Source organism: Elgaria multicarinata, chromosome 15 (genome assembly GCF_023053635.1).
Source record: "Elgaria multicarinata webbii isolate HBS135686 ecotype San Diego chromosome 15, rElgMul1.1.pri, whole genome shotgun sequence".
NCBI lineage: Eukaryota > Metazoa > Chordata > Lepidosauria > Squamata > Anguidae > Elgaria > Elgaria multicarinata.
The window spans coordinates 14,202,489-14,222,567 of record NC_086185.1 but is presented as its reverse complement, the minus strand read 5'-3'; the positions used below and the strand labels follow the sequence as shown (position 1 = coordinate 14,222,567).

Sequence of the window (20,079 nt, the reverse complement as noted above, 5' to 3'; positions counted from 1 at the left end):
AGTTGATGGTTTCCCGGTTTTGTGCATTTTTTACCCACATTTTAAAAAGTTGGAATGCTTCTCCAAAAGCTTAGCTACTGATAGTAAGAACTTTAAGCTGCAATACACTCAACTTTGGAGTATTTTTGGCCCAACTCCTTTTGCCTCTAACCATACCTGCTTTTGCCTTCAGCCACACCCACCACTATAATGCAACCCCCCCGCCCCAGAGCTTCACTTAAATAAAGTTCAGCCCTCGGGCTGAAAGAGGTTCCCTACCCCTGATCTAAACAGCCTGGAGAAGGACGTACGACCCTTTGAAGCAGGTGAAGCAATACACATGAGCATCTAAAGGTGTAACAGTCTATGGGCAGTATCCAACGGCGACATTCCTCAAACCCAAATAGCACTAGCAGAGCTTCGCTGAAGATTTCCGTTGCAGAAGCAGTGGACCATTACGCTCGTGCAAGTAGTTGTGTGAGCAGTTGCGCTCACACAACCAGGTGTGGTTCCACAACTGGTTGCACAATGGGTCCAAACACTCACGTAACCCGTCACCCAACTGGTTCCGCAACAGATGCCAGAGCCGCTGCACAAGACGTTGCACCACATATTGCACAGAGTTACACAGAACCACTCACACGACCACACTTGCACAAGCATAACTGTAATTGGATTCTTCTCTTAAGGCATAGTTCAGAACCTAGTTTCTGCTAGCCCAACGTCATTTGCACTGTCAGAATGGCTTAGTTGGATACTACCCATTATGTCCAAAGTCTAAACTGATCGGTCCGCACCACTAAATTTACTTACTTATTTGACATTCCTAACCTCCTACTGCACAGAGGTTGGGAATGGGGGAAGCAGGAGTTCACAGCCATGTGCAACAGACTGCTGTGGCCCAGTTCCCTTGGCCGTTCCCTCTCATTTGGTAGCTGACTTAATTTTGTGGATGGCATACGGGCTGGACTCCTTGGGTATCCAGATCTCATCTCCCTCGAGGCCTCGCTGGTCGGCTGCTCCTTCCAGGGCCGCGGTCAGCTCTGGGCCAAAGATGTTGTTGGAGTTATGGTAGGTGTGGGTGAGGTGGCGGAAGGAGGAGTCGGAGGAGCTGTCATCGTGGTTTTCGTCATCTCGCTCATCCTGCTGCTTGGTTGACTCCAGCTCCAAGCTGTCGCTCCGCTCTGTGGCTTTGAAGGCCTCCTTGAAGTCTCTCAAGAAGCCCATTTTGGGGGCAAAGAGAAGGAGGAGAAACACCAGTCCTCCTGAGACCCCACACAGGAAATAAAAGCCCACTTTCTCAGGAACACCTGCCAAGAGAAAAGGTAATTTTCAACACACACACAGACATTCATTCTCCCTCTCCTGCCGAGAGAGAATCAGCGAATCCAGCTGGTTTGCCCACCTTGCAAGAATGTTGCTAGGCACTTCCCAGTTTCAGGGCCAAGGCCAACAGGACACTGATCTACATAAAATCTGCATATGCTAATTTGTATCTATAGAGGCAATTAATTATGAGGATTTATCTACATTACCCAGGAGGCAAACCCATTTGTATTTTCATCCAAATCATCTGTTAATGTGCACCCTGACCCAGATCATCTCAACCGGATGGGGAAAGGGTTTATTTTTCTCCCAGCTTAATTGCCAAGCAAAGGGAAGATGGGAGTGGGAATGTTGGGGCATGTGGGAAGGGGAGAGTTAACCCTTTACCTCCCCAGCTGCAATGCCCCCATGAAAATTACCCCCAGCAAGACAATGAAGCTGAGGAAAAACACCTTCCATTGGCACCAATGGGAAATCTGGGCTCTGTGGAACAGAGCCACTGTTCTGGGAAATAGATTTGGGGAGGGGGCAGGCCTAGCAATGCCCCTACTGCCTTGTGGGATGTAGCTGAAAAGAGGGTCTCCAATGTTCATTTCTGGAAGAGCACAATGTTGCTATTGCTACAGCTATTCTTTGAGATTTCCATACTGGTAGTTGCAAGTCTGTCTGTCTGTCTGTCTGTCTGTCTGTCTCTCTCTCTCTCTCTCTCTCTCTCTCTCTCTCACACACACACACACACACACACACACACACACACGCACACACACTCATCACATTGCACAAGTACAGAAATGGGAAGCTCATTCAAAAGTCAGCCTCCTGAGAATCTGAACTTGCTTTGGAGGAGAGAGGAGGGAAGGTGAAATCAAACAAGTTTCTAGTCCTTAAGGCTGTGTAAAGAATTATGAGGGCCCATGTCTTCCCAAATCTCTGAAACAGAGAGGAGAGCCAGGAGCATGCCATGGCATGGAGCTCTCTGCCTTACCTTGGGACTTGAATCCGAACGAATTACACATATCTAATGTGCAAACATAACAAATCATTGATGCAGGTTAAAGAGTGGAGTTTTTCTGCAGGCAGAATTTGGTTTGGTTTTTGACTGCAGAGAATGCCTGACCCTATCCTCCATTACCTCAAAGCCAGAATGCCTTCCTAGCTGTGTCCCTTGATGCATGGCATGGAGAGTTGACCCCTCCCAATTCAAGAATACCCCCTTCCCTGCATTCTCAGCTATGTCCTGAATCCTTCCAAAATGAAAGGAAGAAAATGCCCCCCAGCTCCATTCAGCCCTCAGGCCTGTTCTTTGCAGCTCTCGGACAGCCCTCCCCAACCTGGTGCCCACCTGATGTGTCAGACTACAGTTCCCCTCACTTCAGCCAGCTGAATCCATTAGGAATTGGGCATATAACATGCTGGGATAATGGGAGTTGTGATCCAACACATCAGGAGGACATTGATGTGGGAGTGGCTGCTCTAGAAACCTGCATGCAAAAAGCAACATCTGCACGAAAGGCCAAAACAGACTTGACACAAGAAATCAGTCACTGGATTACTCATTTGTCTTCTTTTTGTTTTACTGTAAGCAACTGCTGGAGTCTCCCATTTTTCTCAGAGTGGCAGCAACAAGGAAGGACACGTTTCATCATTTCTCCCTTGCTTTTTTCTTGATCTAAATTTGCACTGGGGAGAAAAGACCAGGATCCGTATTGTGCCTGTATTTCTTTCCCTGTGGGATGAATTGTGGCTTCATTTCTGGGTAATGATGTGTGCGGGGAGGGGAGGATGGGACACACACACACACACACACACACACACACACACACACACACACCCTCCAGTGCTGCTGCTCTGATCAAAATCGGAAACACCCCACAGCGGCCTTTAAGTAGGGTGACCATATGAATCATAGAATCATAGAATAGCGGAGTTGGAAGGGACCTACAAGGCCATCAAGTCCAACCCCCTGCTCAATGCAGGAATCCACCCTAAAGCATCCCTGACAGATGGTTGTCCAGCTGCCTCTTGAATGCCTCCAGTGTGGGAGAGCCCACCACCTCCCTAGGTAACTGATTCCACCGTCGCACTGCTCTAACAGTCAGGAAGTTTTTCCTGATGTCCAGCCGGAATCTGGCTTCCTTTAACTTGAGTCCGTTATTCCATGTCCTGTACTCTGGGAGGGTCGAGAAGAGATCCTGGCCCTCCTCTGTGTGACAACCTTTTAAGTATTTGAAGAGTGCTCTCATGTCTCCCCTCAATCTTCTCTTCTCCAGGCTAAACATGCCCAGGGCTCCTATATCTTTAACAGTTCTATTGAAAAGAGAATTTCAGCAGGTGTCATTTGTATATATGGAGAACCTGGTGAAATTCCCTCTTCATCACAACAGTTAAAGCTGCAGGTGCCCTGCCTTCTTTTAAATCTGTATAGCTCCTACAGCTTTAACTGTTGTGATGAAGAGGGGATTTCACCAGATTCTCCATATATGCAATTGACACCTGCTGAACTTCCCTTTTCTATGCAACTGTTAAAGATACAGGAGCCCTGTCCTCCTTTTCATAGGGTCACCCTACTTTAAGTCAAAGCCGAGAGACCCAGTTACAGATGTGCTGCATCCCATCTGTTTGGGCTCCAAGGGAAGCTGCCATTCCCAGCGTCTCGCCGCTGTCCGACTCTCACAGCCAAGGAAGTCGCACGTACCCCAGATATGGGCAAAAGTTTCCAAAGAGCTAGTAAATATCATCAGGTTTTCTCGGAGCCTGGCCAGCCTCGGCCCGGTGTACCAGCCACCTGCAGCAAACAAGGGGATAGCAGGGTCTTACTGACAAGGATCTGGGGGACGAGGGAGATGTGACTCTCGCCTAAGGGCATCTTAGGCCTAAGGTGGAGCCTTTAGGGAAGGGATTGAAGCTGAATGACAGGGCACCTGCTTTGCATTCAGAACGGCCCAGGCTCAGTCCTCAGCATCTCCAGATACCAAGGGTAAGCATGGTCGGGCAACTGTTGAAGGACCACATCCCAGCAGGACACCATTGACGGATGCTGCTGCTTTTCATCCTTGCAACCCGCGGTGTTCTCCTGCTTCTTGCTCTGCTTCAATTAAAGATCTTGGGGAGGAGCAGCAGCAGTAGAAGACACAGCCGACTTGCTCTCTGGCTCTCTCCCTGTCAACTCAGGAGCTGTAGCCAGTAGGCTGTGCTTCCCGTCGGTTCTGAAGCCCAAATCCGAGTTGAAGCTGGGAGGGAAGTGGCTGGCAGCGAGTGGGGGTGTGTGGGGTGTGTGTCAGTGGCTGGGGAGGGAAGTTCAATGGACTCCCAATCAGCTTTGTGTCCAGGAAACTGCAGCCGCTGCCCTTGCTTCAGATTTGGAACTGAATCCGAAGCAAGGTGGCCTGGGACCGAGTTACCCTCAAGTTGGGGCTGATTTGGTAGCCCCGAATCAGACTCCGAATCGAATCGAATCGTGGGGGCCTGTGCACAGTCCTGGTAGCAATGATGAAAAGGAGGATGAGTGACAATGTCTGTGAGATGCTAGCTTCACTGAGGGAGGGGGGGCATTGAGTATGTCTTGCCCAAGGGTCCTCCAAATCCTGGAGCCGGCACTGCCAGGTACAGTTGTGAAAGTGTCTGAAACCCTGAAGAGCCACTGCCAGTCAGTGTTGACAATATTGAACAAGATAGATCCATGACCTGACTCAGTATGAGGCAGCTTCCAATGCTCCTATTAACTGTGTTCCTAATAAATAACAAGTTATTTATTTTTTGTTGCCTTATTTTTTAATCCCTTCTTCTTCCAAGGAGCTCAGGGTGGTATACAATGTTTTACTCTGACGAAAGTACAACCTGATGAGGTAGGGTAGGCTGAGAATGTGTTACTGGCCGCAGGCCAGCTGGTGAGTTTCATGGCTGGGTGAGGATTTGAACCTGGGTCTCTCCAGTCCCCGTCTGATACACTACTATGCCATATTGCCCCTCGTTGTCATGTAAAGTCACATGAAGGTATCCCAGAGTCCTCTGCTCTGTTAGAAAACAACGGGGTGGTTCAGATGACACCCTGAGCAATGGTTAGGCCACTAACCCCTTTGCAGTAAATAATTAGTGAGCACGTTTAAACTGTGTTTATGTAGCCACCATGGTTCGGAATGGTTCACACAAAATGCTAAGCCATAATGACCCTGTTCAGATATCATGGTGTTTAAGCATTTGTCGTGTGATCCTAACTAGAATTTACCTTGGGTTTTAGCCTGTGAGCCCTGACTCTACCGCTCCACCATGTATGGCGTCCTAGATCCTGGGGGGCCCATCTGGGGGGGTCTCAGGAGTCAGGAATACTGAATTTGGCCGTCTCTAATTGCAACAGTGACCTTTCCCTGTGGGCTTTGACTTTCACCCATCTCTTTCGCTTCCCTGTCTTCGCTCTCATGGCCACCTGGCCTTCCCTTCCCTTCCCTGAACAAAAAGCAACAGTTGAAAATGCCTCCTCCTCCTCCTCCCTCCTGGAACTCCAATTACCACCACTATCACTTCATAAGACGACTGTTCTAAAGGTGCAATAACCTTATCTAGCTTGTAGCCGTCGCCTTTGTTCATATTTCATCGCTCACAGCGTTAACACCCACATAGGAACAAAGCCAGGGAAGCTCTGAATGGGAGGATGAAATTGACAAGGACATTGACAACAGAGGGATATCAGTAAATGCTGAGCTCCATAACAGACAGGCAGTCTTGCACATTGGTGCAGGACCCCCGCCCCGCAAATTACGAACATGTTACCATGTTCATCAGGGCTCGGAAACTTAAATCCCTTTGGTGATCTGATCCAGGAGGAGGGGGATGTTTTCCTCACTAGGTAATAACCCCAGCAGACCAATTGCAGAAAGAGTGCTGATGTAGGGAAGGAGGAAATGAGGATTTCTGCCCTGAAAATTCCAGGAATACGTGCCCGCAATGTCCGGGGAAACTGAGAGGGACTGAGGGAGGAACAAGCCATAGCAAACCACCTGTGGCCAATCGTCTGTCAGGAATAAGGGACACGCCGCCTGCTCACTGTGGATTAGAATCATAGAATAGCAGAGTTGGAAGGGGCCTACAAGGCCATTGAGTCCAATCCCCTGCTCAATGTGGGAATCCACCCTAAAACATCCCTGACAGATGGTTGTCCAGCTGCCTCTTGAAGGCCTCTAGTGTGGGAGAGCCCACCACCTCCCTAGGTAACTGATTCCATTGTCGTACTGCTCTAACAGTCAGGAAGTTTTTCCTGATGTCCAGCTGGAATCTGGCTTCCTGTAACTTGAGCCCGTTATTCCGTGTCCTGCACTCTGGGAAGATCGAGAAGAGATCCTGGCCCTCCTCTGTGTGACAACCTTTTAAGTATTTGATGAGTGTTATCATGTCTCCCCTCAATCTTCTCTTCTCCAGGCTAAACATGCCCAGTTCTTTCAGTCTCTTCATAGGGCTTTGTTTCCAGACCCCTGATCATCCTGGTTGCCCTCCTCTGAACATGCTCCAGCTTGTCTGTGTCCTTCTTGAATTGTGGAGCCCAGAACTGGATGCAATACTCTAGATGAGGCCTGACCAGGGCCGAGTATAGAGGAACCAGTACCTCATGAGATTTGGAAGCTATACTTCTATTAATGCAGCCCAAAATGGCATTTGCCTTTCTTGCAGCCATATCACACTGTTGGCTCATATTCATCTTGTGATCTACTCTCAGAGTAGCTTAGGGTGACGTGTCAACTTGCCCACTGAGTCAGATCATTGTTCCACCTAGCCCAATATAGTTGACACTGACTGACAACAATGGCTCTTCAGGGTTTCAGGCAGGAATTATTTCTAGCCTTACCTGGAGAAGGCAGGGATTGGACCCAGAACCTTCTGCGTGCAAATCAAGGGCTCTAGCACAGGCCCTCCCTTAATAGTTCCATCGTTACCATTCTCTCCACACCCTGGGATGTAGAGCAGTGAAGGAAATTCACAAGAGAGGAAAGATGGGGAGTAGATTCCCGGTGGAAAACGTGTTACCTTCAGGGCAGAGCTGAGAACAACCAAGAACGGGAGCTGCTAGTTTGGAAGAATTGGAATGTGGAAGGCAGGGAGAACTTCCATGATGTGCCTGCCTGTGCACCTTTAATAGCGTGAGCACCCCTTGGGAGGGGGAGACGCTAACGGCGAAGGCTGAATCTACACCAAGCAGATTTTTTTTTTTAATCTTAATTTTAGAAGTTCTGTAAACCACCCAGAGAGCCCCGGCTATGGGAGCGGTATATAAGTGCAATAAATAAATAAATAAATAAATATTGCACTATGAAAGCAGTATGAAAGTGGTATATGGTATGTGTTGATGGGCTCCGACAGTTGTCAGTGCACTTCAATTTCACTAAAAAATAATAGTGTGGCTCCTGCCTCTTGTATACCGCTTTCACACCACTTTCATAGTGTTGTATATCCTACTTGGTGTAGAACTGTCCCAAAAGGGATGCCCCAAATACAGCCAACAATGCCTGCAGGGGCTCATTGCAAAGGCGGGTTGGACTAATTATGCATTCTTTACTCCTGATAGTTACAAGGAACAGTAGGAAACAGAGGCCAAATCTACACCAAGCAGGATATTGCACTATGAAAGTGGTATATAAAAGGCAGGAGGCACACTACTGCTTTATAACGGTATGGGCCCATTGACACATACCATACCTCTATATCCTGCTTGGTGTGGCTCCTGTCTTTTATATACCACTTTCATACCACTTTCATAGTGCAATATCCTGCTTGGTGTAGATGAGGCCTAAGAACGATGGGTTAGAAATTCGTTCTTCCCAAATGTGACTACGAAGTGGAACAGTTTGCCATCGAAATCTGTACGTTTCCAAAGTTTCTGAATATGTTAAAAACAAATAAACATTTCAAGACGTATGTACAAAGAAGTGAGTATATTTGGGGGGAAATGTGCACAAAAATGCAATAGTCCATGGAGAAATCACTTGGGGGGGGGGAATGTATACATTTGAAAAAGTACACAGAAAATGTGTACATTGTGGGGGGAAGTGTCCTTTTAAAAATGCACGCAAAAATATCCACAAAGTGTTGTGAGGACTAAAATGATAATCATTTTCAATCTGATAGAGGATCAAGATGGTAAAAAAACCTAGCATTGGAAAAATGAGAATCTGCGTGAAATCAAGTTTGATGGATTTGCTGACCTTTCCCAATGTGCCTTCTTTTCTGGACCCTCTTGAAAAGGAAAGTAGCTTCCCGTTGTCACACTGGAAGGGTTAGCGCTAGGTGTTCTCTCTGGACCATGGATGGGTGGGGGAAATGGCTTTGCATTCTGCCCATGAAAGGCGCTGTGAAAGACCTTAGTCTGTTCATTAGGAAATCTAATTGACAAGCGGGAACTGCAACACAACGTTGCAGTGTATCCTCCCTCCTTACAGGAGTGCACCTGTTCAGCGTTCCAGCCAGCCATTCTCTCCAAGCAGAGTATCCCATTCTCCGTTCCATTTTGGCTACAATCCTCTCGGCACGCACCACCTGAGGTCGCGGTTAGAAGGGAAGATTTCCTGTCTGCCCTATATGGGGAAATGGAGTGTGTGGGAGAATTCTACTCACTAATTCTACACCCAAAGCTTTATCTCTGATTAAGAAAAAGACAGAGCATTTACCGTGTGTGTAGTCTGAGATTGAGAAGGGGTCTTCCTGGGAGGCCCGGCTCACCTCTTCCAGCAACTGCCTTGGCACTAGAAAGGGGAGGAAAAATCGAAGTTTTGCTTGTGAGATGTTGGCGGTGGGAAATGGAAGGCATGCTGCTATGCTAGGACTTTAGGGGTCCTATTTAGGGGTACCGTGTAGAGGCTGCTATAAATCACCTGGCACGTGTGGTGCAATGCATTTTAGTGATGCATCAGTGGCAAACTGCTCACGCAGTTCCCCGATTCTCCTACCCCTCTTTTTCTCTCAGGAGCAGCGCTCATGGAGAGTAAGGCTATCAGTGGCTACTAGTCATGATGAAGGCTATATCTTACCTCCAGCATCAGAGGCAGTAACACAAGCAGGACAATGTTTTTGCACTCATGTCCTCCTTTGGACTGTCCCCAAATGCTGGGCTACTAGGTCATAGAATCATAGAATAGCAGAGTTGGAAGGGGCCTATAAGGCCATCGATTCCAACCCCCTGCTCATTGCAGGAATCCACCCTAAACCATCCCTGACAGATGCTTGTCCAGCTGCCTCTTGAAGGCCTCTAGTGTGGGAGAGCCCACAACCTCCCTAGGTAACTGATTCCATTGTCGTACTGCTCTAACAGTCAGGAAGTTTTTCCTGATGTCCAGCTGGAACCTGGCTTCCTTTAACTTGAGCCCGTTATTCCGTGTCCTGCACTCTGGGAGGATCGAGAAGAGATCCTGGCCCTCCTCTGTGTGACAACCTTTTAAGTATTTGAAGAGTGCTATCATGTCTCCCCTCAATCTTCTCTTCTCCAGGCTAAACATGCCCAGTTGTTTCAGTCTCTCTTCATAGGGCTTTGTTTCCAGACCCCTGATCATCCTGGTTGCCCTCTTCTGAACACGCTCCAGTTTGTCTGCGTCCTTCTTGAAGTGTGGAGCCCAGAACTGGACGCAATAAACTAGATGAGGCCTAACCAGGGCCGAATAGAGAGGAACCAGTGCCTCACGTGATTTGGAAGCTATACTTCTATTAATGCAGCCCAAAATAGCATTTGCCTTTCTTGCAGCCATATTGCACTGTTGGCTCATATTCAGCTTGCAATCTACAACAATTCCAAGATCCTTCTTGTTTGTAGTATTGCTGAGCCAAGTATCCCCCATCTTGTAACTGTGCTAAGGCCTTAGTCTTTTAACTTTGCTGTTTTAAGCTGTATTTTACATCTGTATAAATCTCTGCATTGCTGCTCAGTTTTATCCTGGTTGTGCTTTTAGATTGTACTTTTATATTGTGTTTTTTTTGTTTTTTTTAATATTGTGGTTTGATTTATACCTTGAATTGTATTTGGTGGTTTTAATTTTTGTGAACCGCACAAGAGAGCTTTGGCTATTGGGCGGTATAGAAACACAATAAATAAATAAATTTATCTCGACTGGCCGGCGAGATTACATTATGCCAGTCCTTTTACAACTTCATTGGCTGCCAGTCCAGGTCTGGGCCCGATTCAAAGTGCTGGTATTGACATTTAAAGCCCTAAACGGTTTGGGGCCAGGTTATTTGAAGGAACGCCTCCTCCCATATGTACCTGCCCAGACCTTAAGATCATCTACAGGGGCCCTTCTCCGTGAGCCCCTGCCAAAGGAAGTGAGGCAGGTGGCTACTAGGAGGAGGGCCTTCTCCGCTGTGGCACCCCGGCTGTGGAATGAACTCCCCAGACAGGTCCGCCTGGCGCCTACACTGTACTCCTTTCATCGCAGCTGAAGACCTTTTTATTCTCTCAGTATTTTAACACTTAATTTTAACTTAAATTTAAATTTTACTGTTTTAACTCTGTATTTAAATCTTATATCAATTTTGCTGCGTGACTTTTATTCTGGTTGTGCTTTTTATATTGTATTTTGTATTTGTGCTTTTAACCTGTTGGTTGTTTTATTATGGTTTTAATTTTTGTGAACTGCCCAGAGAGCTTCAGCTATTGGGCGGTATAAAAATGTAATAAATAAATAAATAAATAAATAAATAAATAAATAAATAATGAAATTAAATATATAAATAAATAAATGGGATGCAGGGAGGGGAAGAACCAAACAAGGAGCTTGCCCCCCCTCGCCCCCCACCCCATTGCTGGACTCCTGTCTTTACTTGAAGGAAAGGCATTTCGCATACACAGATACATTCATATATTATTATCTCTGTAGCTCTTCTGCCATTCAGAGGCAGCCCTTGAGCCAATGAGCGCTACACAGGTTGCAGCTACTGACATACTCTCCAAGATGCCGACAGACCAGTGGCCATCCACTGAGGGGAAAGGGGAAATATCTGACATGCAGCAGCGAGAATTAACTTATTATTTATATACGGGGCGCCTAATAGTCAAAGGAGAAAATAAATTCTAATCACAAATAAATATTTTTCAAAATTAAAACTAATTTCCCCTTCTGTGCTGCAGGCCTAAAGTAACTTTCTCCCAATTCATTTCAGAAAGAATGCGGAAATATACTATTATTTTTCTTTCAGATACCTTAGCATAGGAAACACATCCCGCCTGCCTAGAAATATATTTTGCCCCTTCTGAGCCCAGCCCTGATTTTTTTTCTCATGCCACCACTTTCTCCGATGCCAGTTTTCAAATCAAGAGCAAAACCCAGCACTGTTGCTACTCGTCCGCTTACCGCAAGTGTAGGAAACTCTCAGCTGTTTCTTCACCCCAGGGAAGCAGGGGTCCCCGAAGGTGGCTTTGTTAGCGACAAGGGTGCAGTTCTCCTTCTTGTGACACCTCCGGGAGACTCTCCTCAGCGCATCAGGAGCCACGCACTCTGCAAGGCAGACGCGGCACGGTCAAGTCCCAGCAGAAGAGGAGAAGTGTGGATTTCTGCTCAGCCACGAACTTACCAAACAGTTCCCTGGACATGATTGCATTTATTATTATTCCTTGGCATCAGTTCACCATCTGTGAAAAGGGGCCAAAGACGAGCCTCACGGGAATGTTGCGAAGGTGAATGTTACAACCAAGGATGCTAAAACCAAGAATGCTATACAGCACGGGTGTTGAACCTCTGGCCCGGGTGGGGAGCAAATCCGGCCTGCGTGGAGTCCCAATCCAGCCCTTCCTCTGGCTCCATCCCCCCATTTTGCTGCCTGAGGCCAAGGACTTTCCTTTGCAGGTACAGAAACCAACTGGACTTGCACTTGAACCTTATTTCACCACTGGCAATAGGATAGATTCCTCCATCACACCTGAGGGGAGCAGGCTGGTTTTGGGGCAGGGGTATACAGATTGTGAATCTGCATTTCGTGGACTGTCAGACGCCTTTCATTCCTTCCTCCTCCCATCAACAGGATCCGATTTTTTCCATTTCCAAATTTGCGCAAATTCGCGAATCCCCCACAAATTTGCAAATTCCCACAAAATGTGCAAATTTCCCCAAGATGCACATTTTCACACTTTAGCCTATGGAGAAATGCACATTTTTGGACAGGGTGAGTCCCCCCCCCCCATATTGCTCTCCCCTGTATTTTACTACGGCAAAATTTTCACAGGATTCCCAAAGATTAGGAAAATGGTCTTCAAGTCCGCTGACTCCCCCTGACAGGGAAAACGCCATTCCAAAAGCCGTTTCTCCTGCATACCTATGTCTGGTCCTGTCCCATTTGCAGAATTGCACTCCGGCTTCCCTCGCAAAGGCCTCCCGTAGATGGCAGAGTAAATGGCCAGGACGGACTTATTCCGGCACTGCAGTCTCAGCTTGTCATTTTCGCACACGGTCTTCAGGCGATGGTTGGCTGGGAAGGGAGACACAACCGGCAAACTTATTTACCATCCTTCATCTCGCTCATGTTAGTTTTAAAAACACTGTTGTCCATTATATATATATATATTTTGCACAGCTCATGGGCTACGATTGAACTCTGTGCCGCTGCACTCAAGACCGTCCCCCCAGGTTGATGAAGAGTCATTCATCAGCACTGGTTGAGTATAGTTGTTCATCCAGCTGTAGACCCACATAGCACAGCCTCACCCAATCAGGTATCCTCCAGATATTTTGGATTACAGCTCCTGCCATTCCTGACTATTACCCACACTGACTGGAGCTGATGGGATTTGGAGTGTAAAACATCAGGAAGGCACCACATTGGGGAGCATAGGAAGCTGCCTTATACTGAATCAGACCATGGGTCCATCTAGCCCAGTATTGTTGACACTGACTAGCAGCAATGTTTCTCCAGGGTTTCAGGCAGGATTCTTTCCTAGCCCTACCTGGGATCAAACCTGGGACCTTCTGCATGCAAATCAGATGTTCTACCACTGAGCTACAGCTGCCCTTTCTCAAACTAGAGTTTTTAGGAATCTTCCTTATATTGGGTCAAACCCTTGGTGCATCTAGCTCAGTGTTGTCAACACTGACTGGCAGCCTCTCTACAGGATTCCAGGCAGGAATTTTTCCAGCCCTACCTGAAACTGCTAAGGATCTCAGGCATAGCAGGTGCTCAACCACTGAGCTGTAGCCTCTCAAGGCTGGCCTAACAGTAGCATGTGATTGTTAAAGGAACATCAACATAAGTTGCTGAGACCAATGAACATTGGTCTTGTGAATGCCTTGTTGAATACACTCACCTGGTCTACACTTGTATGAAACCACCAAATACTTGTGTGTTCCTGGACATGGATCAGGCCCGAACACCCGGCTGTGGACAGAGAAGTGGCACCATCGCTGGTCCTGACATTCGTCCATCATTTTCTGGAGGAAAGCGACACGTTTTAAGTCATATCGCAATTAAGTCATTCATTGGGAAGGTCTAGATATCATCAATTAAGAAACTCAACTAAATACAAGTTAATTCCCAGTTCCTTTTCTTCTCCCCCCCCCAATACACACCGTCTTTCATTCAAGCTACCACATTCTCTCTGCACCCCATCTTTCTTAACCCTCCGTCTTTTCCTTTGTGCTCTCTTTTAGCATCCTCTCTCCAGGGATTGCAGCTGGTGGTGAGGGGAAAGTTAACCGTTTCCTCCCCTGCTTTGAACTTGATGAAAATACACACACACACTTACTTACTTACTGGCCTCCCAATGCAAATAGTCTCAGTGGAGGCCATTTCCCGCAGGACCAAAGATTCTGATCACGGCCAGCCCATCCAACTCTGGGGCTGCTTTTTGCATTTTACTTCCATGTGCACGTTAAATGCAAGATCAGCGCAAAGACTATTTAAGGTCATGCCTAGTTTGTCCCTTAGATTGGGAAAGGTCATGGGAGGAAAGGGGTGGAACACCCACTCTCAGAGTGCCACTTCCCCAATTTTCAAAGCCACCCATGTGGGAGATCTTAATATTGAATAATGATCTCTTCTTGACCCTCCCAGAGTGCAGGACATGGAATAATTAGGGTGACCATATGAAAACGAGGACAGGGCTCCTGTAACTTTAACAGTTGTATTGAAAAGGAAATGTATGCAGGTGTCATTTGTATATATGGAGAACCTGGTGAAATTTCCTCTTCATCACAACAGTTAAAGCTGCAGGTGCCCTGCCCTCTTTTAAATCTGGTCTCTAGTATAGCTCCTGCAGCTTTAACTGTTGTGATGAAGATGAAATTTCACCACGTTCTCCATATATACAAATGACACCTGCTGAAATTCCCTTTTCTTTGCAACTGTTAAAGATACAGGAGCCCTGTCCTCCTTTTCATATGGTCACCCTAGGAATAATGGGCTCAAGTTACAGGAAGCCAGATTCCGGCTAGACATCAGAAAAAACTTCCTGACTGTTAGAGCAGTAAGACAATGGAACCAGTTACCTAGGGAGGTCGTGGGCTCTCCCACACTAGAGGCCTTCAAGAGGCAGCTGGACAGGCATCTGTCAGGGATGCTTTAGGGCAGATTCCTACAATGAGCAAGGGGTTGGACTCGATGGCCTTATAGGCCCCTTCCAACTCTACTATTCAATAATAATAATAATAATAATAATAATAATAATCCTTCAACAGCTGCCAAAAGCATCACTCCAGCTGTCCACTAGGGGGAGTGGTGTGCTTCCAGACGGTGGGTTTTGTAACTCTGCTTGGATCATTCCTGGCAGTGCCAGCTCCAAGATTTTTAGACGCCTTGTGCAAGACACACTCAATGAACCCCATCCCTCCATGAGTCGACCTTCTCACCACCATGGTCACCAGGTGCTCTTGCTCCTCTTCCCCTTCCTCATCATGGACACCACTTGCTTGCTTGAGGCGCAGAGAGCCAGTGATCAAGTAAGCGGCAGCATCTACTGCTCCTCCTTCTCAGCATGATGAAGGGGAGGAACATCTCCAGGGGGCTTTTGTCATCCCCAGCTGGGGTGTGGGCCCTTGACAGGTGCCCAACCACGTTTATCCTTGACACCAGCCCTGGCACCAAGGCAAACATTGGTTGCTGTTTCCACATTTTCGAGAGCCTCTAAACCACATGGAGGAATCTGTTTTTCATTGAAACTGCTGTTGGCTCTTTGTGAATTGATGTTCAGCATAGAGCAAACAGACTGCTTGACAAAGAGAAACAGGCATGAAATTGTTTGGGAAGAAATGCAGGGTCCCCGTAGAGCCATCTTGCACATTTTTGTGTGTCTGCAATGGTGAAGCCAAGCAGCAGCTGTACGGGGATCTTGTCAGTGGGCCTCTTCAGGAGTGTAGGACCTTGGCAAGTCCCCAACCTACCCTTGATGCCAGCCCTGACTTCCAGCCTTCCCCAAACAAGTTGCTGGGGAACATGGGTGGGGAGAGTGCAGTTGCACTCATAAACTACTTGTGGGTTTCCCATCCATAGCTGGTTCCATTGTCATACTGCTCTAACAGTCAGGACGTTTTTCCTGACATTCAGCCAGAATCTGGCTTCCTGTAACTTGAGCCCATTATTCCACATCCTGCACTCTGGGATGATCAAGAGGAGATTCTGGCCCTCCTTTGTGTGACAACCTCTCAAGTATTTGAAGAGTGCTATCATGTCTCCCCTCGGTCTTCTCTTCTCAAGGCTAAACATACCCAGTTCTTTCAGTCTCTCCTCATAAGGCTTTGTTTCCAGACTCCTGATTATCATAGAATCATAGAATAGTAGAGTTGGAAGGGGCCTATAAGGCCATTGCCCCTGTTCAATGCAGGAATCCACCCTAAAGCATCCCTGACAGATGGTTGTCCAGCTGCCTCTTGAATACCTCTAGTGTGGGCTCTCCACAGCCTCCCTAGGTAACTGGTTCCATTGTTGCCCTCCTCTGAACCCCCTCCAGCTTGTTTGCATCCTTCTTGAAATGTGGTACCCAGAACTGGACACAATCCTCAAGATGAGGCCTAACTAGTGCCTCACGCGATTTGGAAGCTATACTTCTATTAATGCGTCCCAAAATAGCATTTGCTTTTTTTGCAGCCACATCGCACTGTTGGCTCATATTCAGCGTATGAATCTAAACATCTCGTAGGCCAGGTGTTATGCCATGCTTCCCTACAGGTAGCAAAACCAGGTGGTTTATCAAGTCTCTAATGCATTGCCAGATATGGCTGGTCTGGGCTGCATCCAATTTGATGAGCCACAAAATGGTGCAGGACTGTTCCAGGGCAGCCTTCCCAAGGAACAAGAATTCCTGCCTTGTTCTCTGTTCTCTGTTAATTAACTACAGTTTAGGGTTTGGATGACAGGCAGCATGAGAGCTTTATTTCTGTCAATTTCATAGTTGGGGGAGGAGAGGCATCTTCCTTTCATGTCAATTTCAACGTTGTAGATTAAGGATCCCTTATCACAAGGGACACCAACCTTTTGGAGTCGGTAGGCACACTGGGAATTTTGGGGGAGTGTCATGGGTGCTCTCACAAAATGGCTACTGTGGTGGGCCTGGCCAGTCAGAGAACACTCATTTATAAGGTGACCATATGAAATGGAGGACAGGACCCTTGTATCTTTAACAGTTGTATTGAAAAGGGAATTTCAGCAGGTGTCATTTGTATATAGGGGAAACCTGGGGAAATTCCCTCTTCATCACAACAGTTAAAGCTGCAGGTGCCCTGCCCTCTTTTAAATCTGGTCACTCTAGAATAGCTCCTGCAGCTTTAACCGTTGTGACGAAGAGGGAATTTCACCAGGTTCCCCATATACACAAATGACACCTGCTGAAATTCCCTTTTCTATTCAACTGTTAAAGATACAGGAGCCCTGTCCTCCTTTTCATAGGGTCACCCTGCTCATTTACCAGAAGGTAAATTCATGAGAGTTTAAAGGAAAGAAACTGGCCCAAGAACCTAAGTATAAGGGATAGATGGGATTTAAAAAAAGATTTTGAACCCAAATAAAGATTTATTTTTGCAGAATATGTGCTTCCCAATTAATTTTTAAAAATCTTAACAAAATAACAGCCTGAACAGCCAGGGAGCCTGGCAGGCACCAAGAGATGCCTGTAGACACCATGTTGGAGATCACAGCCCTATTATATGCCGTAACTGCTCAGAAGCTTCAAGCATGAAAACTTGGTTATTAATTTATCTATTGCTGGAACATGGGGATTCTTTTTTTTTAATCAAAAAATACCCTATCAGCCTGAAATGACTCCTTCCTATTTCATAGTACAGAAAAGATTCTCCATTCATGCTAACAGAGCCTTCTCCTGTCCTGTGTTCTCCTCTCCTCCCATGTCCTCCATTTTAGGGCCTCTTACTTGATGGGCTGTGGCAGACATACAATCCGTGCTCTCCAAGGAGAGGTCCCCTGAAGCTGGGCAGAGATTTTGACTGGGCACCCGGCGTCCATAGAATGCAGAAAGGACACTGATGGAGGTCCTGTGTGGACAAATTATTGTCAATTGCTCCCCATCGCAGGCGTGGGTAGTGTGGTTCTTCAAAATTTTCTGTAAGTAACCTGGGGGTGGTGAAAGCAAAGGAGTTTCAAGATCCTGAGAGAATAATAATATTAAGTATAAACTTGCCCATCTCTTTATCACTTAAACCTAAAATTAGAGCTAAGTGAAGCTGTCCAGTTCTGCTCCAGAACAGGCTTAGAGCTTCTCTACATACAGAAAAAAACCCTGCAGCCTTACCAGGGCTTTCAGCCTCTGCAGTCTTCCCACCATCATGATCCACTTCTTTACACACAACCACATCATTTTGAATTGAAAACTTCCCTTCTCAGAAAAGTTCCACTGTGTTTATTCAGACAGTGCCATCTAGTGGTTCAATTATAGCGCAGTGCTGACTTTACACACTGGGAGATCCCAGGTAATCCCGTGATATCCCTGATAATACCACATTATCTCCATTTCTTTAAAAAGCAATATTCTTTAAAAAGCAATAGCAAGGCAGGGCCTTGCTATTTACTGTTTTACTCTGTACAGCACCATGTACATTGATGGTGCTATATAAAATAATAATAATAATAATAATAATAATAATAATAATAGCATGGGAGATGTCCTGGACATGGATGATGTCATGTAATAGACCTGATGGGAGTTCCAGTCCAACAATGTCTGGAGGGCCACACATTCCCCATCCCTGTTTTAAGGCTAGACCCATCATCCAAAATGGGACACATGCACAAAAGCATCTTTGGTTCCTGTGCCCATTGTCCTCCTTGGAAATGACCTTGCTTTGATCCCTGCACCTCTCTGCATGCAACAGAGAGTTCTAAGATCTTGGGTATATAATTAGTGGAAGCCGTCTTCCATCTTCAGCCACCGCCTTTGAGGAGACAGCAGCTGCAAGAGGACGGATGCTGAAGAAAGAGCCTCCCTCGTCACAATGTTTGCTCACCTGAGAACTCAGGAGCGGCCTTCAGAAAAGCTGAAAAATATAAGAAGCCCAGCACCGTTCCAGCAATCCGAAGCCAACTCATCAGCCAAGATTCTGGCATTGCATCGTACACTCAGTCCTGGTGTTTCTGTTGTTGCTTGGGTCCCAGGGCTATTCTGACTCCAGGCTTGCTGGTATCTCTCATCTCTTTCTGCTGCTGGAACTCCAATGCTCCTATTGTCCATGTACAATGAGTTGGTTCTTGGCACTGCCGGCAGTGACTCTGTGTGTGTGCGCGCACGTATGTGTGCATGGGAGAGATTGTGTTTTCAGTTAACCAAAAGTAGTCCAATCTTTCCAATCAGTGCTGGCCTTAGACAGGTTCATGCCATAAATTAAAAAAATCAAATTAACTTCCACCCACCCACTTGCATGCCCCTCTCCCCTCTTTTCTTCAATGACACACGAAGGCGAAGGTTGGACACAGACAGAGGAAAACGGTGCATCCTCTGGAATCCACCACCCCAAGTGACTGCTTCATGCTACAGCCTGCAGAAACGAGGGGCGGCTCTCCCAGAATTCACCTATTTCCTGTTGAGAGCCACTTCAACAATTGGGAGCTTCAGAGCTGTTGAAGCATTGCTTTTCAACAATCAGCTGCAAACGGAATAGAGGCTCCAGATGGCTCTTAAAATAGCATTGTATTACTCATAAAAATCCAGCAATGCCAATCCCTGTGGGTGAGAACCTACTATATGTTTATTCAGAAGTAAGAGTCTTTCAACAAGGGACAAGTATTGTGTACTGGTGATTGCTTGCTCATGGTAGTTTGTGGGTGCTTTACACAACATGGTCATCCTCCAGGGACTCTCTCATGCTTTGCAACCAATATCATGCTGTTGTTGTTGTTGTTTAAGCAGGGGAAGTCTGGTATATTTAAGAATGATGGACTGAAACCCTGGTGTAGTTGTTCAATTCCACTATATCACAGTGCCCCCTTGTGGTTCCGTAATGAAACATATAGAAAGGCAGAGAATGAAAAACATCTGTAAAGGATCCAAGCTTAATCCTATAAAAAATCTGGACGCAGGAACCTCAGTAAAGTGATGGGTCAAAAGCCTCATGTAAGAAAGCCCAAAATCTTATTTAACAAAGGTCCTATTTCTCCCTGAAACTGCCTCTTTAATTAGTTATTTCCTCCTTTCCTTCTTCTGTTAAAATGGCTGCTGCCCCTTTAATTGGCTCTTTCCTGTTCATGAACATGGAAACAACATGAATTGGCCCTTACTTTATCAGTTCCTGTTTCCTGGTGGTGGTTCTAAGTATTCGTTTTGTATCCAGAGCAACTGTTCATTCTAACTCTTTAATTTTTTTATTGCATTGTGCA

At 46.5% G+C, this 20,079-nt stretch overlaps 1 protein-coding gene across 3 annotated transcripts; it reads right to left on the bottom strand.

Moving 5' to 3' along the window:
- Positions 1 to 691: 691 nt before the first annotated feature.
- LOC134409093 (protein eva-1 homolog C-like) lies at positions 692 to 18,980 on the bottom strand. Of its 3 annotated transcripts, XM_063141666.1 has the most exons (8): positions 18,714 to 18,980; positions 17,624 to 17,823; positions 13,571 to 13,694; positions 12,586 to 12,738; positions 11,628 to 11,771; positions 8,958 to 9,032; positions 4,001 to 4,090; positions 692 to 1,289 (listed from the first exon to the last, which is right to left on the bottom strand). In XM_063141666.1, exons 1-8 carry the CDS (start codon positions 18,811 to 18,813, stop codon positions 904 to 906), a joined length of 1,272 nt encoding a protein of 423 aa, XP_062997736.1. In that variant the 5' UTR covers positions 18,814 to 18,980; the 3' UTR covers positions 692 to 903. The 3 variants fall into 3 exon arrangements, with proteins under 3 accessions (XP_062997736.1, XP_062997737.1, XP_062997738.1); XM_063141667.1 differs by lacking the exon at positions 4,001 to 4,090; XM_063141668.1 differs by lacking the exons at positions 4,001 to 4,090; positions 8,958 to 9,032.
- Between the last annotated feature and the right edge of the window lie 1,099 nt (positions 18,981 to 20,079).